Source organism: Oratosquilla oratoria, chromosome 15 (genome assembly GCF_046742065.1).
Source record: "Oratosquilla oratoria isolate Oo_2021 chromosome 15, ASM4674206v1, whole genome shotgun sequence".
Classification (NCBI taxonomy): domain Eukaryota; kingdom Metazoa; phylum Arthropoda; class Malacostraca; order Stomatopoda; family Squillidae; genus Oratosquilla; species Oratosquilla oratoria.
The window spans coordinates 32,050,837-32,069,350 of record NC_134791.1 but is presented as its reverse complement, the minus strand read 5'-3'; the positions used below and the strand labels follow the sequence as shown (position 1 = coordinate 32,069,350).

General features: G+C 36.8%; 1 protein-coding gene across 4 annotated transcripts in view; it reads right to left on the bottom strand.

Annotated features, from left to right (window-relative positions):
- Positions 1 to 18,514, bottom strand: part of LOC143033390 (calpain-5-like) — a 138,493-nt gene that overhangs the window by 43,454 nt on the left and 76,525 nt on the right. For 2 of the 4 annotated variants that reach the window (XM_076198741.1, XM_076198743.1), the window contains exons 7-8: positions 16,917 to 17,038; positions 7,282 to 7,377 (exon numbers count right to left, since the gene is read on the bottom strand). In XM_076198741.1, coding sequence (XP_076054856.1) covers positions 7,282 to 7,377; positions 16,917 to 17,038 — 218 coding nt within the window. The remainder of the gene's footprint in view (positions 1 to 7,281; positions 7,378 to 16,916; positions 17,039 to 18,514) is intronic. The other 2 variants (XM_076198742.1, XM_076198744.1) reach the window with 1 other exon arrangement.

The following is an 18,514-nucleotide window of genomic DNA, read 5'->3' as shown; positions in this document are numbered from 1 at the left end:
TTCTGTCACCTGTATAAACATAGAAGTCTACCACATGTGAATCTCTCATCACTAGTCCTTGTGCCATTACTTACTTTAACTTTATGAATAATGAAATATCTCCACATTCAGCACATAAATTTCCTTTCATCAAATCCATACACACTAATCCAGTGACGTTAGAGAAAAATATGGTGCTTAACTGCATGCAAGCATTGACTTATATGTGATCTCAACAAAGGATGTACTCCTAGTTTTTGTATTATGTGATAAAGTATCAATATAAAAGTATAAACTGAGACATGCAATAACTTCAAACAACACTAGTGCCGAGTGATTTATCAGATTACATGAGGTGATACATTACCTCTTAGACCGGAAATACCTTGTTATTGTAAGCAAAGAGGAGAGATTGAGAACACATTACTTTTTGTGCATTACTACAAGACAATATTTTTGTTTCATGATAACTAAAGTACATTACAAATCTAATTACAACATCAACAACTACTCCACAACAGACAACCTAATTCTATACTTCACCAAACTGCCCCAGAAATTAACCCAACAGAGAAATCATTCACAAGACAAAAAAGAACTGTTAACACATCTGTGGTTAAAACCCCATGTCAAAATAGTACATACATACATATACCAAAGGCTTTTTTCCCCTTACACAGGAGGTAGCCAAAAAGCAAAGGCATAGAAACCACTCACACCCATTCCATCCCCTACCTACTCCACTCCCCTCTACCTTCTTCCCTCCCTCTTATCTTGGTACCTCCTGGATGACAGGTCATCCCTGCATCTTTTCCACTGCCCTGGGTCAGAAGCAGTGTCGCAAGACACAGCACATCCACATCAATGCCGCTTCATTAAATCAGCGACCCCCCCCCCTCTCCATCCCCTTATGCAGAAAAGTAGAAGACGGGGAGAAATTCCTTTGGGCTGCATCAATTTATTTCTCATACATACTCCCTCACCCCCTATCCCCCACCCACTCCCCCTCATGCATCACATCATCCATACACAACCCTTCTCCATTCACCCCTATCTTCTGTCCTCTCCCGTCCTTCCTCAACAGACATTCCCCTTTTTCCCAATGCCCCTTTTAGTCAAAATAGTACCAACACAGAATTGGCAAAACAACAGATTCCCAACTGACCTAAATGCAACTACCACACAAAAGACATAGAGCACTTCACACTTCACTTCACACATGGGCTGAACTGAGCCATGACCAGCTTCTTGAGGACTGCAGGTCTCTATCAGGAAAGAACTAGGGTAACAGATTGATTTGATTAACTACATCACTTAAACCTCAGATGGTCTGATAGTAACTGTTAGGAAGATTGTCCTCACTCCTCTTCCCTTCCTTGCCTCTGGCCTGTCCCACAACTTTTGACCCAGGAGGCTCCCATAGGAATCGCTCATGGGCCCATACATGTGAATCACATGCCATTTTACCATATGACTCAACCAAAGCTTCCTTGAGGCCCACAGGTAGGACAAAGCCTCCTTAAGGAACTCACGTGCAGTACCAGCATCAGTCCCAGCGATGATTCAACCAGAGCCTCACCTGACCACATGATAATAAACACTGAACTCTCTGAAGAACTCATGTCCATTACCAGCCCTACATGCCCTCTGTCTTTGTGAGTCAGAGGTGTAAGAACATTTTGCATCTGACTTCCCATGCAATGAATTTGACCTTGCACCAATTAAGAGCATGGGTCATGACCCAATCTGTGTATATAAAGACTGGATGAATACCAAAGATTCAGATTGCCTCAGAAAATCACACAGTGAGCCTGACTCACTGTCTCCTTGCTTTTTTGCCTCCTGCTCCTTCCCCTGCAAGAAGATCAAGTTGTAACACAACCTGATATACACATTCATCACCTTCCTCACCATCTCTCCCCTCCTATTCTCGCACTTGAATGAGCTATTCTTATTGGTCCCAACATTCATTTCTAAATAAACAAAGTCCCTCCATCAGAGTTTGCCTTCAACCAGCCTAATATTTGGCACCCAACATGGAACAAGACTACCAGCCTAATATTTGGCTGCCCAACATTTAGGGCCCCCAATTCCCAGCTCTGCCACCACTGCCTGCCACCCAATTACCACCTGATCAACTACCACCACTCAACTGCTGCCAGCTCAATTACCACCACTTGATCTGCCAGATCGTCTGCTGCTTGACTGCTGCCACTCGTCTGCTGGATTGCCTGCCTCCACTGCCTGCCAGGTTGGCAACTACCAGTTCAACTGCACACACTTCTGCCTACCACAAGTATCTGCCACCACTCAACTGCCAGCTTGACTGCCACCACTTGTCTGTCAGATTGACTGCTGCTGACTGCCACCACTTGTCTGCCACTTGCCTACCACAGGTATCTGCCATTGCTCAACTGCCAGCTCAACTGGCACCACTTGTCTGCCAGATTGATTACTGCCATTGTCTGCCAGATTGCCTGCCATTGCAGACTGCCAGCATGACTGCCAGCTCATCTGCCAACTGCCAGCTCAATTGCCTACACTCTCGCCTATCACAAGTATATTCACAGCCCGCCAAAACTTTATCATTTAGCAAACTAGAGCTGTGAGCATCCCTACCTAGACCCACCCACATGTTCAATGGAGATCACAAGGTCCTGCACCTCGACTCTGGTAGCTACGACTAGCAACCTCAACTGTTAAGGCCACAATGCCCTAGGTGACCTAATACCCCACCCACTAACCACAACCATTCTCAAGTGTGTCTTTTTAGGGAGATGTTGCAACCACACTACTAATGCCACTGTATGACATGATCCCAGGATGTATTCCAGGTTTGAGCTCTCCTGAGCAGCCTCCTGAGATGCACCAATCTCTTCAACATCACTCAAGACATACAGGACAACTCCAGTCCCACAGGAATAGCTGAATGCCCAGAGGCTTGCTACCCTGTGGCAAAAAAATCACCACCTCCTACCCCTGCAGTCTGATAGGCAGCTCTACCCTCGCCTTCAAGTTCCAGTCCCATCATGAGAACAACTACCTTAACAATTTCTTGTCAAAGTTCCACGCGACTTCACTTCCAGTTTCAACTTCTGTGGGGACATATTAGGAAGACTGTCCTCACTTCTCCTCCCTTCCTTGCCTCTGGCCCGTCCCATGACTTTTAACCTAGGAAGATCCCATGGGAATTGCTCATGGGCCCATCCATGTGAATCACATGCTGCTTGGCCATGTGACTCAACCATAGCTTCCTTGAGGCCCATGGGTGGGACAAAGCTTGCACATAGAGCAAGCTATTCTCCATTAGAGTTTGCCTTCAACCAACCTAACAGTATCACACTTGCTTCATGGACAACTTCAAATACTGGGGTGGACACAATAATGAGTGCTGACAGTAAGGCTTCAAACATGCATAATTTGTATTTTACTAAGTTTACCTGATACCTCACTCAGGCAACACAGAGCACTCACACACAAACAATGAGAGTTCAACACCCTCTAACTTTAAACAAAAGGTTTCAGTGCATGCACTTGGAGAATAAGGCAGAGAATGAACTCTTATTCCAGGGTTTTCCCTGAGGTTTTCCACTAAGGTGAGGGTGTGTCCACAGTATATTATGATATGTTGCAACAAACTGTATATAACTAAACAAGACTGTCTAGCACTACTTGTCCAATATAATGAATTCTACATTTACAATCCAATCAATCAATCCACTGTCCCAGGTCTCTCTTGCAGGGGACTCACAGGCCCCAGCCACAGCCACCAGTTCAGACCACAAGTCACTCAATGAAGAAATTTTGTGTTGTTGTCTGGATAGGTTGAGACTAGGGCAGTGTAGAATGTAGTGTTCAGTGTCTTCTGAATGGTGGTTGCATCTGGGGGTAGTTGGAGTCTATAGACATGACAGTTCTGTATTGGGATAGTGACCTGAATGTAGTCATACTGGTGTGACTCTCACTCATCTTGGGAGTGTCTTCTCAGTTGGAATGATGTCTGGGGAAGCTTGAAGTATAGAATTGGGAGGTCTATCATGGGGTGCATATTTCGTGATCAGAGTGTGCAGCTATGTGTTTTTGTGTGGGCATGTTTTGGAGTACTTGGAGTAAATTACTGCAGATGTTTAAGTAAAATGTTCCTAGAGTTATTTCTTACTGCATTCATTGAGCTGTGCTTGTATGATACATGTAAAAAGTGGGAGGGTTCAAGGTCCCTCATATAGAAATGTGTGCCTGTTTTTCTCACATGCTGCTCTGTGGGAAAGATCTAGGTTTCCGAGTTCTACAGGGGTTGTCTTAGTGCAGCCAATTATTATTCTTAATATTTTATTTTGTGTTGTTTGTAGAAAGTCTTTGTTTTTTTAATTGTTTTGTACTATGCTGTGGATATATCAAGTGTAGTTCTTATACAATTATTAGTATTTCTGCTGTCCAATTCCTGTATTTGCTACTATTCTTAGTATATATACAGTATATATATATATACATATATATATATATATACATTTACATATATATTTCTATATATATTTATATATATATATATTTATGTATATATACATATATATATATATATATATATATATATATATATATATATATGTATATACTGAAGATAATGTGTGTATCAAAAGTGAGGTACAGAATTTTGGTGTTTTTGTCCAGTGGGAGAGGTTGACCATTTAACCTGAGTGTTGAATACTTCACTTATTCATAGTAGTTGGAGTAAGTTTTGTCTTTGATGAATTCTAAGGGGAAACTAACATTCTGTTTTGTATCAGCCATAGTCCTAGCTTGTTTATTTTTTTTTCTCTTCTTTTCTGAGGGGAGCTTCTATTTTGTAGTTCCAGTGCTAGGTTACTATAGTTAGGTCATCTGCATATGTGAGAGTTTGATGTTGCTCTCTAGGTTTGATGTGGAGAGGTCATCTATGAAAAGGTACACAGATGATGGCACTGCTCCTTATGGGACTCTGTTGTGTAGTCTTTTATCCTTGATAAATTTATTTCTGTGATACTCTAAAAAAAAAAAAAAAAAAAAAAAAAAACACAGAAAGCCTAATCCACCCTAGATTGGAATATGCAGCAGTGGTATGGTAAAGCATGATTGAGAGATTACAGACAGCAGCATCCATGTTGGTTCCCACCCTTGTAGATAAACTGTATGAAGACTCAAATCCCTAACCCTGCCATTACTATTATATATATATATATATATATATATATATATATATATACATATATATATATATATATATATATATATATATATATATATATATATATATACATATACACACCAGAGGGCTTTTCCCCTATATAAGGAAGGTAGCCAGCCAAAATATGCACCCAGCCCAACCCTTTCCTTCATCTTAGCTCCTGGTGAACAAAGGGAAATACCTGCCTTCCATCCTTCTGACTCGGTCAGAAGGAACACAGAAAGAAAAGAGCAAAAAAGAAAGGTGGCTTGATAATGGTGTTAAGGTCACTGAAGCTCAAGAAAGTGGACCACAATGACAAAGATATCTTGATCTGGGCTGAGAAAATATCACAAGATCATGGGAACAAATTGAAAAAGACCACATGTCTAATGGATACTGAGGAATATAGTTTTTGTATAGATGCATCAACTTGAATAGTCTAGAAGATGATATATTCTAAATTAAAACTATAAACAAATTTAATACTACATATGACAGATAGAGAAAAAGAGACAGGACCTTATAAGCATGGCTCCTTTACTGTATACTACAATTAGTTAAATACTACAATACAGACCAACCTAATTCATTCATTCCATGGTACCCAGGTAACTGGCAAAAGCCATCAGATTGGCCAATAAGTCACTCAGGTAAGAAATATTGTATAGTTGCTAGAGTATTTGAGGAATAATCATCATTGCTTGAGTATGTTTACAATGGGACAGCGTAAAACAAAGTGTTCTGAGTTTTTTCTATGTGATTGTTGCATCTGGGGAAGTTTGTTTCTGTGGTCAGGCCTATTCTTTGTTAGTACTGTTTATCTGTGTTTGGATTGTGATTTTCTTCAATTTAGGAGTCTGTCAGAGATTGTTTAGTTTCTTTTATTTTGCTAGAGAAGGTATGCTGTTGTGTATTAGTTATGAGTCCTCTTTTATCTTGAATGTTGTTTTCTCTGTTGTGTATTCAGTGAATGTGGGTAGTGTAAGTTTTGTTCATTGAATTAGTCTTATATGTTATATTCATGGTGGGAATAAACTAAACTATATGTCCACAAGAGGTAAGATTATCAAGACATATAAAAGTCAACTCTCGTTTGACTAGAGTCAAGTTTGGAAAATGATATTCAATGCCAAAAAATACAAAGCATTAGAAATGAGCAAGAGTACAAAGATGACAAATAATTTATTCAATGGAAAATCAAATAATTACAAGAGCAAGAGAGGACAGAAGCCTGGAAGTGTGTCAAACAAATTGATACATCAAAAAGATTAGTAAGATATACAGGCTGCTAATGAAAAAAATAAAGACTGGCTCTTCACTACATGGATGGAGTGATAATGAAAAAACTCAGGGAAAAACCTGATCTACCACAGTGGTGTAGTCCCCACATAAAATAAATAATATGAATAAGATCAAGAGGATACAATATTCCGATCAGTGAAAGGAATGGATGAAATTGATGGAGAGAGTCACTTTGTTTGGGATATGAGGGTGTCATGACACCACAAAAAAAAAAAAAAAAAAAAAAAAATAGGCGCTTGAAGACTATCAAGAAACCATTTTCTGTACAGATACATCAACTTGTGAGAGAGCCTGAACAAGGTAGTCCAGTAAACAACACATAATTTAAGTCTATGATCAATAGATACAAAAAGACAGACCTCTACAAATGTAGCTCCTTTCCCATACATTACCATTAGGTAAATTTAGTAAATATTCATTCTCAATCAAGCCACTAGTCGGCAATAAAGAATACCAATACAAATGATCAAATCATACTGAAAACAAAACTTATAAGCCTCCACTGTCCCATATACACACAGTGGTGATGACAATATACTCTTTCTTCTTTACAAAAATATTTGGCCCACTGTCAACTATAATACCTCCATGCCATGGGTTTCCAGTTAAAGAAACACAAGGAAATAGGTAATATAAGGTATGGTTATGTGAAAGGCTAAATTGTTCATAAGTACAGTATGACCAGACTTAATTAGTACCATTAAGACTTACAGAAAACAGAGACTTTTTCCATCATACCAATTTTTCATGTCATTCACAAGAAAAACTCGCCTCTCTTTTCAATATTTTATACTCACCCATCACTAAATGCTCCATTCCATTCCTTTTCTCCCCAAGGATTTTTCAGACGAACCATTCGTACCTTCTGCTTGCCCCTGAAATGTGGTGATGGCCTAGTAAAACAGCACAGCAAAAGATTATTTAAAATTAGAATACATAAATGATTCTCTGATGGTAGCTTTAAGTTGGTCTTTGCAGAACTATGGTAGAACTGATAATGATAGCCCATGCAAACAAACATTACATTTCTAGTTCTCTACTCAAAAACAATAACTACAGACATATTTGCCACAAAGTGTATCCTGTCACCATGAAATTAAGTCTAAGTAAACACTTTTAAATATAACTTAAAACATATCTAATTATATATCAAAACAGAATTACAAAGCTAAACAGTTCACATAGAAAAACACAGTGCATACACTTACAAAAATACCCTTTCCATCTTATAAGGGAGATGGCCTAGCTAGTATACCCACCCTTCACCCATCCCACATCTATCCAGCACCCATTTGTTGTCCCTTTTATCTTGGCCCCTTGTGGATGAAGGGTTATCCCTGTCCACTGCCATTAGAGCTAGAAACAGCACCTCCGCAGCAGGGCCCTACAGCCAAAGTTGGTTTACCCACACCAGTGCTATTCCTACATATTTTCTATATGTAATATTATGCTGAGCATCAGGATATCAAATTGTTTGTGTAATATATTACAAGTATACATACATACAAACGCTTTTTCCCCCTTACAAGGGAAGTAGCCAAAAAAACAAAGTGTTGGGGCCATCTTTGTAGTTGCTCTCTGGATTCTTTCAATTTTCTTTATATTCTTTTTGGTACTGGGTGACCATAGTGTTGCAGCATACTCCAGTCTAGGCCTTATCGGTGTGACTAGTATTTTTTTCACCATTTCTTTGTCCAAATAGGTAAAAGTCACCTTCATTGATCTTAGCAAGTTGTAGGATTCTCCAACAATTTTGTTTATATGTTTATCAGGGGACATGTCATTTGTGATGATTACTCCCAGGTCTTTTTCAGATCTCACTTTCTTTACTTCCTTTATTCTGTTTTTCTATTGTCCTAATATTTTTTTTTACTCTTTACAAATTCCATTATGCTACATTTCTTGATGTTGAAGTCCACTTCCCACTTCTGATTCCATTCCAAAACTTGTTCAGGTCTCTCTGAAGTGATTCACAATCTTTTTCAGTACTCACTTTCCTCAGCAATTTTGCATCATCTACAAAGAAGCTTATGTAACATTCTACATCTTCATCCATATTGTTCTTTTTATGTGGTACTTTGTCAAAGGCTTTTTGTAAATCTAGGCAAGCACAATCAGCCAATCCGTCCCTTTCTTGTATTATGTCTATTAGTCTCGAGTAGAAACAATCAAATTTGTGGCACATGATATTACCTGTCTAAATCCAAATTGTATCGGGTTTATTATATTGTTTTCTTCCAGATGTTTTATCCATCTATTCTTAATAACTTTTTAACAAATTTTGGCTACAGTACTTGTAAGGGTGGAGGAGGGTGGAGGGTGGAGGGGAGTGGAGTGTATTTAGGGATGGAATGGGTGGGAATGGTTTTCATGTCTTTTTTTGGCTACCTCCCTTGTAAGGGGGAAAAAGCCTTGGTATATGTATGCTTGTAAGGGAAACCAGTCTGTAATTTGTTGGATCTTCTTTGTTTCCTCCTTCATATATTGGTACAATATTGGCATTTTACAGTCCTTTAGTACTTTTCCTTCTTTGAGTGAGTAATTTATTATACATTTTGTCCATTAATTCTTCTTTACATTTAGTATCCAATTTGCAATTCTGTCTGGGCTGTGCGATTTCCTGACATCTTGACTGCACACTATGCAGTGGAGAAGTGGAAAAATGTGTTGTGGAGTAACTCTGAATGCAGACCAATATTTTGAGCTACTTAATGATCATTTGGAGGACTGTTTTATTCAGTGCAAAACAGATGTCTTCATGCAGGATGGTGCACCATGCCACACTGCTAAACTCATTAAAGAATGGTTTGCATTCTGTGATGTGGAGTTTATAGAAGATTGGCCAGGTAATTCACCTGGTTTAAACCCAACTGAGAACCTCTGGGCATTCATGAAAGACAAGTTACGTGAGTGCGACACTTCATCAATCCCCAAACTGGAGGTAGCCATCAAGGATATTTGGAAGAATATGGACCCTATGTGGCTTCAAAATCTTGCAGCATCTGTTCCTAAACATCTCCAAGAATGTATCAAGATAAAGGGGTGTCCAACAAAGTACTAGAGAGCTGGTAAATACCTAACCTAACCTACCTGATAATGTAGGTTATTTGAGGAAATTTATTATTTTTACTCTGGCGTCTAAGTTTATGTCCCCCCACTGTAAAATTTAACATGGCTATAGACCCTAGGGTGGAGGAAGGATGTCTCTCTCCCATTAATAATTTATTAGTATACTATGGTAAAAGAACCATTCATCAACCTTCTAAAACCATCTGTGCAAGGGTTTCATCCCTTATCCCTTCCCTAGCCTGTGCCCATATGGTCAACCTTGTCAGAGAACCCAATGAAAGATGGAAACAATATGCACATTTCTAATATTTTACCTTCCTTATGTATTTTTGTTTACAGAGTAGATTAAACAAATAAGATTTGTACATCTTAGATAAAAGTGGAAACATTCACTACAAGTGTATTGAACTAATTCATACTATTTCTTGCTCATACAACATGCACACATTCATGAAAGCATGTACTTTCTTGCCATATGAAGACCTGTTAAATTAATTCATAATCATATTTATCATGTAAAAAGTAAAATATGTGCACATCATATGTGTCTATGTCAGTGACAAAATGAATTATCCTATACAAGTGTTGGGTCACTTACAAGTGTAAGCACCAATATCATATTGAAGTGCAGTCTTGCAGAAGTGCACAACCTTTGACTTACATACTTAATGTGTCTGTGTACAGTCTCTTGCATGTGCATTGCCAATTTCAGTTATATTAATAGTCTATTCATTGCTGTTGTGCATCTGTATCACTTTTACAATACTGTATTACCTCTTAATGTATGGCCACCCTTCTGGCACATACAACTGAGACTCTGGATCTGGAATGTCACTGTAAAAATTCCCAGCCTCATCAAAACAGTGTAATAGTCATCATTTAAGACATTCAATGAGGGCAAATCCCATTATACTACTTAACCACATTCAGTCTTCCCCAGCCTTGAGGATCATCCCTGTCAAGTTCTTAAGCAGACACCTGATCCATTTTTACCATTTCCAGATTACATAGTTGCTCCTTTGGTCAGGTCCACTATAAATCATCTCTCTCAGATTACTCATAAACAGGATCATTGTCCAGGAGAAAAGTCATGTGATTGTAGTGTCTCAACTGAAGCTTAGTGACATGGTGAGTTACTTATCTCATGTCACAACCATCAAGTACATTCTGGTTTGACATGTTTCTCCATGATCCTCACAGAGACTATATGCCAAAGGCAATCTGATATGACCCCAAAGCCTTGGTGAGATCCAATTCTTACATCTATATAACAAGACAGGGATGACAAAGGGCCTTGAAGACAAAGACCTTAGTTCTATTCTACAGGACCTACAGTGCCAGATATTCCAGTTGAAACTATCCATAACTCCAAAGGCCATTCCTAGTCAGTTAGTGACTTCCATGTCTAAACTCTCAATATATAGTTCTCACTACCAAGATAAGGTTTTCTCTTGTGAAAAAATATATTTAATTCACTGGTAAATACTGTATAGGAAGAATCAGTTGAAAAAATATCCTATGCAAAGAGGAAAAGGAAATTACACCTAAGCCTGAGTTCATTGTTGTTCTTTTATGCACTTAAGGGGCACAAGATTCCTCATCCTTAATCTATTCACCTAATTTCTTTCTAGTACAGAAAGATTGTCATGAAACTGCATTATAAATATCAGTATGAGTGACAGAAAAATGTATTAGTAACATGTCACAAAGGTGACATAAAAAAAAAATATTACACCAAGTCTGATAGCATAGAGACCATGTACAGATGCCTGCAAGTGTTGGTCCTACAAGACAGATGTCTGAGAGACTAATCTCCCTGCCATCCATCTTCAAAACCTGTAAACATACTCTCCTCCATTTGGAGGTGTAGCCCCAATGACCAAATACTCAGTTTCCAGACTAACCCTACAATCTCTTTTAATTTCAACAGTATTTCACTCAGGTTTTCACATAATGAGAGTAGACAACCAGCAAATACTTCCTTATTCCTACTGTTATTGGCCAGTGGCATATAAATGCCCACATTAAGAAACTATTATGCATAGAGGATTAGAAATGGATAGAGAACCCAGGTATAGAAATATAATGAGAAATAGAGATACTAATGATATTTTGGATGATTTAATAAAACTCAGAAGTGAGTACAAAACAATATACAAAGAAGTACCTATGCTAAGGAAAGCCAATGAGGAGAAAATAGGGAGATAGATGACTTAAAAAAGGAATTAAATAAATTAAAGGCAGAAAATGAAAGGTTGAAAAGTGAAGACATAAATAGGAATGAGGTATTAAAAAAGGAGATAAAAGATCAAATGCAAGAAATGACTGAAAAGGTGGAAGAAAAAATAAAGAAAATGACTTACAGGAAATAAAGAAACAGTGGAAAGTTGAACAGGAATGTCAAAAAGTATCCCTTTAAGAAATAATGGAGCAACAGGTCAAGGAAAATACCAAGGAAATGGTGATCCAAGTAATTAAAGAGAAAGGCAACTTAGTTATGGACACAATGGATAAAAAAAGATGCATTGTAATCTATGGCATTAAAGAGAAGCATGATATACCTAGATATCAGAGGGAAAAGGAGGAGAAAGAGATTGCTAAGGAAATTCTGAAAGAATTACAAGCAAAAGGACAAGGCTTGGATAGGGAAATTGAGGAAACCTAAAGGATGGGCAGATACTCTAAAAAAAAAACAATACAGGCCACTGAAAGTAAAGCTTAGATCTCAAACAATTGTAGAGGAAGTACTATCCAGAACAATGAAATTAGCAAATAGTGAACATTAGAAAAATATATGGATAAAAAAAAGAAATGAGTGAGGAAGAAAAAGAAAAAGAACTTAGAAATGAAGCAAATGAAAAAAGACGAAGAGAACTAAAACTGAAAAAAAAAAAAATGAAATAAAAAAAATTGGAGAATGGTGGACCTGAGGCTGAAAAAATGGTATATAAGGAAAAAGGAAACAAAGAAGACAGAAAAAGACAAGAAAGGAAATTAAAAATAGCTTATACCAATATAGATGGAATAACTTCAGGAATGAATTAATTAAATGATTATCTGGCCTTAAAAAAACCAGACATAATGGGAATAGAGGAAACTAAATTAAAGTGTACTCCACCACCCAACACTGTGGGACAAGGTTTATACAACTGCTGGACAAAGAACAGAAAGAATAAACAAGGTGGCGGAGTATTGATTTTGACTAATAAAAATTTAAATGTAACAAAAATATCTGAAGGAGAAATAATGTAGAATCAATTATGATATAAGTTTAAAGCAAACATATGAAGAGTAGAAAATTTGTAGTGGTGTATGTGCCCTCCAAAACACAGTCCTGGACAGAAATTGATCATTCCAAAATATTAGAAGATACAAAATATACATACATATACCAAGGCTTTTTCCCCCTTACAAGGGAGGTAGCCAAAAGGAAAAGGCATAAAATCATTCCCACCCATTCCATCCCTGAATACACTCCACACCCCTCCACCCTTCCTCTTATCTTAGCACCTCCTGGATGACAAAATATGAACTAACTAATATATGAATTAACTGATTAATTAATTCATTCATTCATTCATATTTAAGTTAATTCATATATATATATATATATATATATATATATATATATATATATATATATATATTAATTAGTTAATTCATATTTTAGTTAATTCATATATTAATTAATTAATTAACTAATTAATTAACTAAATATGAATTAACTAATATACTGAAGGACAGAGGAAATACAGTAATTATGGGTGACTTTAATTAAAAAGAAATATGTTGGAAGGAAATGACAGTGAAAGGTGGAGAGGAACTCTGGGGCAATGTCCTGCTCGATATGACCATCGAATACACAATGACTCAGTAGATAAGGGAAAATACCAGATACAGAGGTAGTGAAGAACCATCAAGGCTGGATTTAATACTTACAACAGAGCCTGAAATTGTTGATAAAATTTATTACAAAACTCCGATAGGAAAGAGTGACCATGTACTACTAGAATTTGAGTTAAAAGAGCAAATGGATCAAAGCAGAAATGATAAAAATAGAATAGGAAGACTAATGTACAACAAAACAAATTTTGAGAAACTCAAAAAATTCTTTTGTAACACGAACTGGGAAAAATTCCTAAATGAAGAAACAAGGATGGAAGAGAAATGGAACATACTAAAAGAAATTTACAATGAGGAAGTAAATAAATATGTACCACAACAAAAAATGGAAAGAACATACATAAAAAGCTGGTACAACAAAAGGTGTAGTGAGGCTAAGGATAAAAGAGACAAAGCTTGGAAGAAATGGAAAAGAGACAAGAAAACAAGCAAATGGCAAATGTACATCAAACTAAGAAATGAGTATGTAAAAATACGCAGAGATGAAAAGAGAAACTATGAAAAAAAAATAATAGAAAAATGCAAGGAAGAACCCAAACTATTTTACAGGTATGTAAATGGCAAACTGAAGAACAAACAAGAAATAGAAAAGCTGCACCAGGGTAAACATGAATATACAAAAGAACTGGAAATGGCTGAAATTATGAACAACCATTTCAAATCAGTATTCACAATAGAAAACTCACCTAACTGTGAGAAAATTGAGAGAGATCCCCCTCAATGAAAGAAATAATTGTAACACAAAAGGAAATCAGTGACCAAATCAAAACCCTTGATGTCAGAAAATCACATGGTCCAGACGGAATTGCAAATTGGATACTAAAAGAATGCATGGAAGAATTAACAAAATATACAATATAATTAAATTCTCACTTAAAGAAGGAAAAGTGCCACAGGACTGGAAGAAGGCAAACATTGTACCATTTCATAAGGGAGGAAACAAGGAAGACCCATCAAATTACTGACGGGTCTCCCTGACAAGCACAGTAACAAAAATTTGTGAAAAGGTCAACAAAAATTGTGTTAAACATTTGGAAGATCATGTACAACAAACTTGATCTGCTTCTACTCAAGATTAAAAGACATAATACAAGAGAGATGGTTGGGCAGACTGTGCCTTTCTGGACCTACAAAAGGCATTTGATAAGGTACCACATAATAAACTAATAAGGAAGATAGAATCAATAGGTGGCATCAGAGGAAAATTATTGGAATGGATGAAAGACTTCCTGACTGGGAGGAAAATGAGAGTAGTAATTAGAGACAAATTCTCAAATTGGGAAGAAATGATAAGTGGTGTCCCACAGGGATCAATACTGGCCCCAATCATGTTTGCTATATACATAAATGACATGGACAAAGGAGTAGAGTGTTATATGAATTTCTTTACAGACGATGCATATATACATATACCAAGGCTTTTTCCCCCTTACAAGGGAGGTAGCCAAAAAGGAAAAGGCATAAAATCATTAACACCCATTCCATCCCTGAATACACTCCACACCCCTCCACCCTCCCTCTTATCTTAGCACCTCCTGGATGACGGGTCATCCCTGCACCTTGTCCACTGCCCTGGGTCAGAAGCAGTGTCGCCAGACACAGCACATCCACAGCAAGGCCACTTCATTAAATCGGCGACACCCCATCTCCGTCCCCCCATTGCATAAAAGGAGAAGACAGGGAGAAATCCCTTCGGGCTGCGTCAAATTTTGCTCACACATACTACCTCACCCCCCATCCCCCCGTCCATTCCACCTCATGCATCACATCATCCATATACAACCATTCTCCATTCACCACTGTCTTCTGTCCTCTCCCGTCCTTCCTCAACAGACATTCCCCTCTTCCCCAAAGCCCCCTTCACCCCATCCATCCACCTCATCCTAGGACGTCCCTTCATGTTCACTCCCCCCACATCTGCTTTCCATACCTCTTTTACTAGTCTTTCTTCATTCATTCTTTCCATGTGTCCAAACCATCCTAATACTCTTTCTTCAGCCCTATCTCCCAACTCCCTTTCCACTCCTTTTCTCCTCCTCACCTCCTCATTTCTCACTCTATCTACCCTAGTAACCCCCATCATACTTCTCAGACACCTCATCTCAAACACATTCAAACTCCTTCTCTCTTCCTCTCTTATGTTCCATGTTTCTGCCCCATAAAGTGCTGTTGGCACAATCACTCCTTCATACAGTCTCCTTTTAGCATCCATTCCCAAATGTCTATTCCTCATTACACTCTTCAATCCACCAAGGCATTTACTCACTTCTCTCAATCTACATTCTACCTCCACCTTCACTCCACCTTTTCCTGCCACATTTGCACCCATGTATCTAAAACTATCCACTTCCTCAAGTCGCTCTCCCTTAATGCTCACTTCCAGTCTACTGCCACTTTCACCCCTTGTACATCTCATCACCTTAATTTTACCCACATTTATCTTTACCCACATTTATCTTTTGCAGACGATGCAAAAATACTAAAGAAAGTAAAAACAGAGGAGGATTGCAACTCGTTACAACAAGACTTGGACAAGATCTGGAAATGGACTCAAAAGTATGAAGTGAAATTCAATATCAAGAAATGTAGTATAATGGAATTTGAAAAAAGTAAAAACAGAATATCGAGAGATTATAAAATTGGTAAAAAAGAGGTCAAAAAAGTAAACTCGGAAAAAGACCTTGGCGTAATGATCAGCAAAAACTTGACACCGGATAAGCATATTGATGAAATAGTCAGAGAACCTATAATCTATTGAGGTCAATAAAAGTGGCATTTGACTATTTATATGAGGAAATGATAAAAAAAAATTAACTACACTAAGAAGACCAAAACTCGAATATGCAGCAACACTATGGACACCCAGTACCAAAAAGAATATAAAGAAGTTAGAAATAATACAAAGAGCAACAACAAAACTGGCACCAACTCTTTCCAAAGTGACATATGAACAAAGACTGTCCAAATTAGAATTACCAACTCTGGAACAAAGAAGGGAATGAGAAGACTTACTATCTATAGAATTATGAAGGGAATGGAAATCTTAGATAAAAATGACTTATTGAAATGGGACAATGAAAAAACAAGAGGACACAAAAAGAAACTAAAAAAAAAGATAATTACAGAAGAGATCTGAAAAAAAAATAACTTCCCACACAGAGTGATAGATACTGGACAAACTCGACAAAGAAACATTGTGTGCAAACACTATTCAAGATTTTAAGAAAAAACTTGATGCTGAGAGATACAAAGACAGGTCACCACGAGCATAGCTCCCTTCCCGTATAATACAACTAGGTAAATTAGTATAACACAGACAACATTCCAGCATTTCTTCCCAGCGAGATCTATGGTAAGGCCTGGAGACCATTGCCAGCTACTGTGGGATTAAATGTTTCCCAGTGCATTAAACTCAAAATAATGATTATTATCATTATTCTTCTCATTACTGATGGCTTACTTGAAAATAGAAAATAAGCCTGTGTCTCCTATGTTTATCTTCTTCAGTGCTGTGATGCCATATGCATGCCCTTTAACCAAACCTACATTGGTCCTCATCTCCTGCTCCTGGTGGTTGTGGGTCTGGAAATCAAAGACAGGTAAATATCTGGAATCTGTTTACTACAGCTCTTATTGTTATTTATACTGGCAATAAGTGAATGAATAAGTAAAAGAGTAAACAAATACTGTAAAGAAACAAGTATATGAAAGTACATGTTTTGAGGTATTCTGTAGCCAAATAACACCAAGTACTTACAAGAATTAGCATGAAATAACCTTGAGCTTATTCCACTTCATATGGCTAGCACAAAATCAGAACCATAGAAAATTAACACAAAAATATTTTATTAACCCATAGATGGTGGTTATTATTCTTAGAATTTTTCCTAACTGCTACCTGGCAGTTTTATTCAGCTGAGGGAAAGCTCCTGCCAGGGTTATAGTATATCTTGATTAACCTGTACATGGTGAAGATCATTCTTTTGCATTTTCCTGTCTGCCACCAGGTGACTGGTCAGTTGAGGGGCATCCCCCTAAACACACACCATTTAAGGGTTAAATATAATAATTAGATCATAGATTGAGGTATTCCAATGGCTTTATCAGTCCAAGTGAAAATTAACATCATAGTGCATGCCTTAAATTCTATTATGGTTATGCTACTGGAAAGGTTTAAAGAAGAAAAAAGTACATGCATTTTTCAATCTAATATATATATATACATATATATATAAAATATATATATACATATATACATATATATATATATATATAAGTATATATCTAAAATATATATATACATATATATATATATATATATAAGTATATATGTAAAATATATATACATATATATATATATATATATATATATATATATATATATATATATATATATATATATATAAGTATATATCTAAAATATATATATACATATATACATATATATATATATATATATATATATAAGTATATATCTAAAATATATATATACATATATACATATATATATATATATATAAGTATATATCTATATATATACATATATACATATATATATATATATATATATATATATATATATATATATATATATATATATATATATATATATATATATATATATATATATATATATATATATATATATATATATACACACACACATCATGATATGGCCATTCAATTCCTATGTTGGATGTTTCCTTGATTCATGGTTGTCTGGGGTAAGCAATGTCACAGATAATTCTCAGGGGAGGCCTTCCTTTTGTTTGTCTTAGCCACTGTTTTAGTTTTTCTAAATAAGCTTAAGTGTTCTTATTATATCTGCATGAAGGGATAGAGATTGTCAATTAAGTGAAGGAACCTTGCTGTGGATGTGTTGTGCTTTGCTGCACTGCTTTTGACCAAGGGCAGTGGGTGAAATGCAGGGATAACCTGTCATCTATAAGGAGCTAGGATGAGAGGGAAGAAAGGGTGGTGGATGGGAGTGAAATGGGTACTTGCCTTTTGACTTGGCTACCTCCCTTGTAAGGGAGGGCAGTTCGAATCCTGCCACCG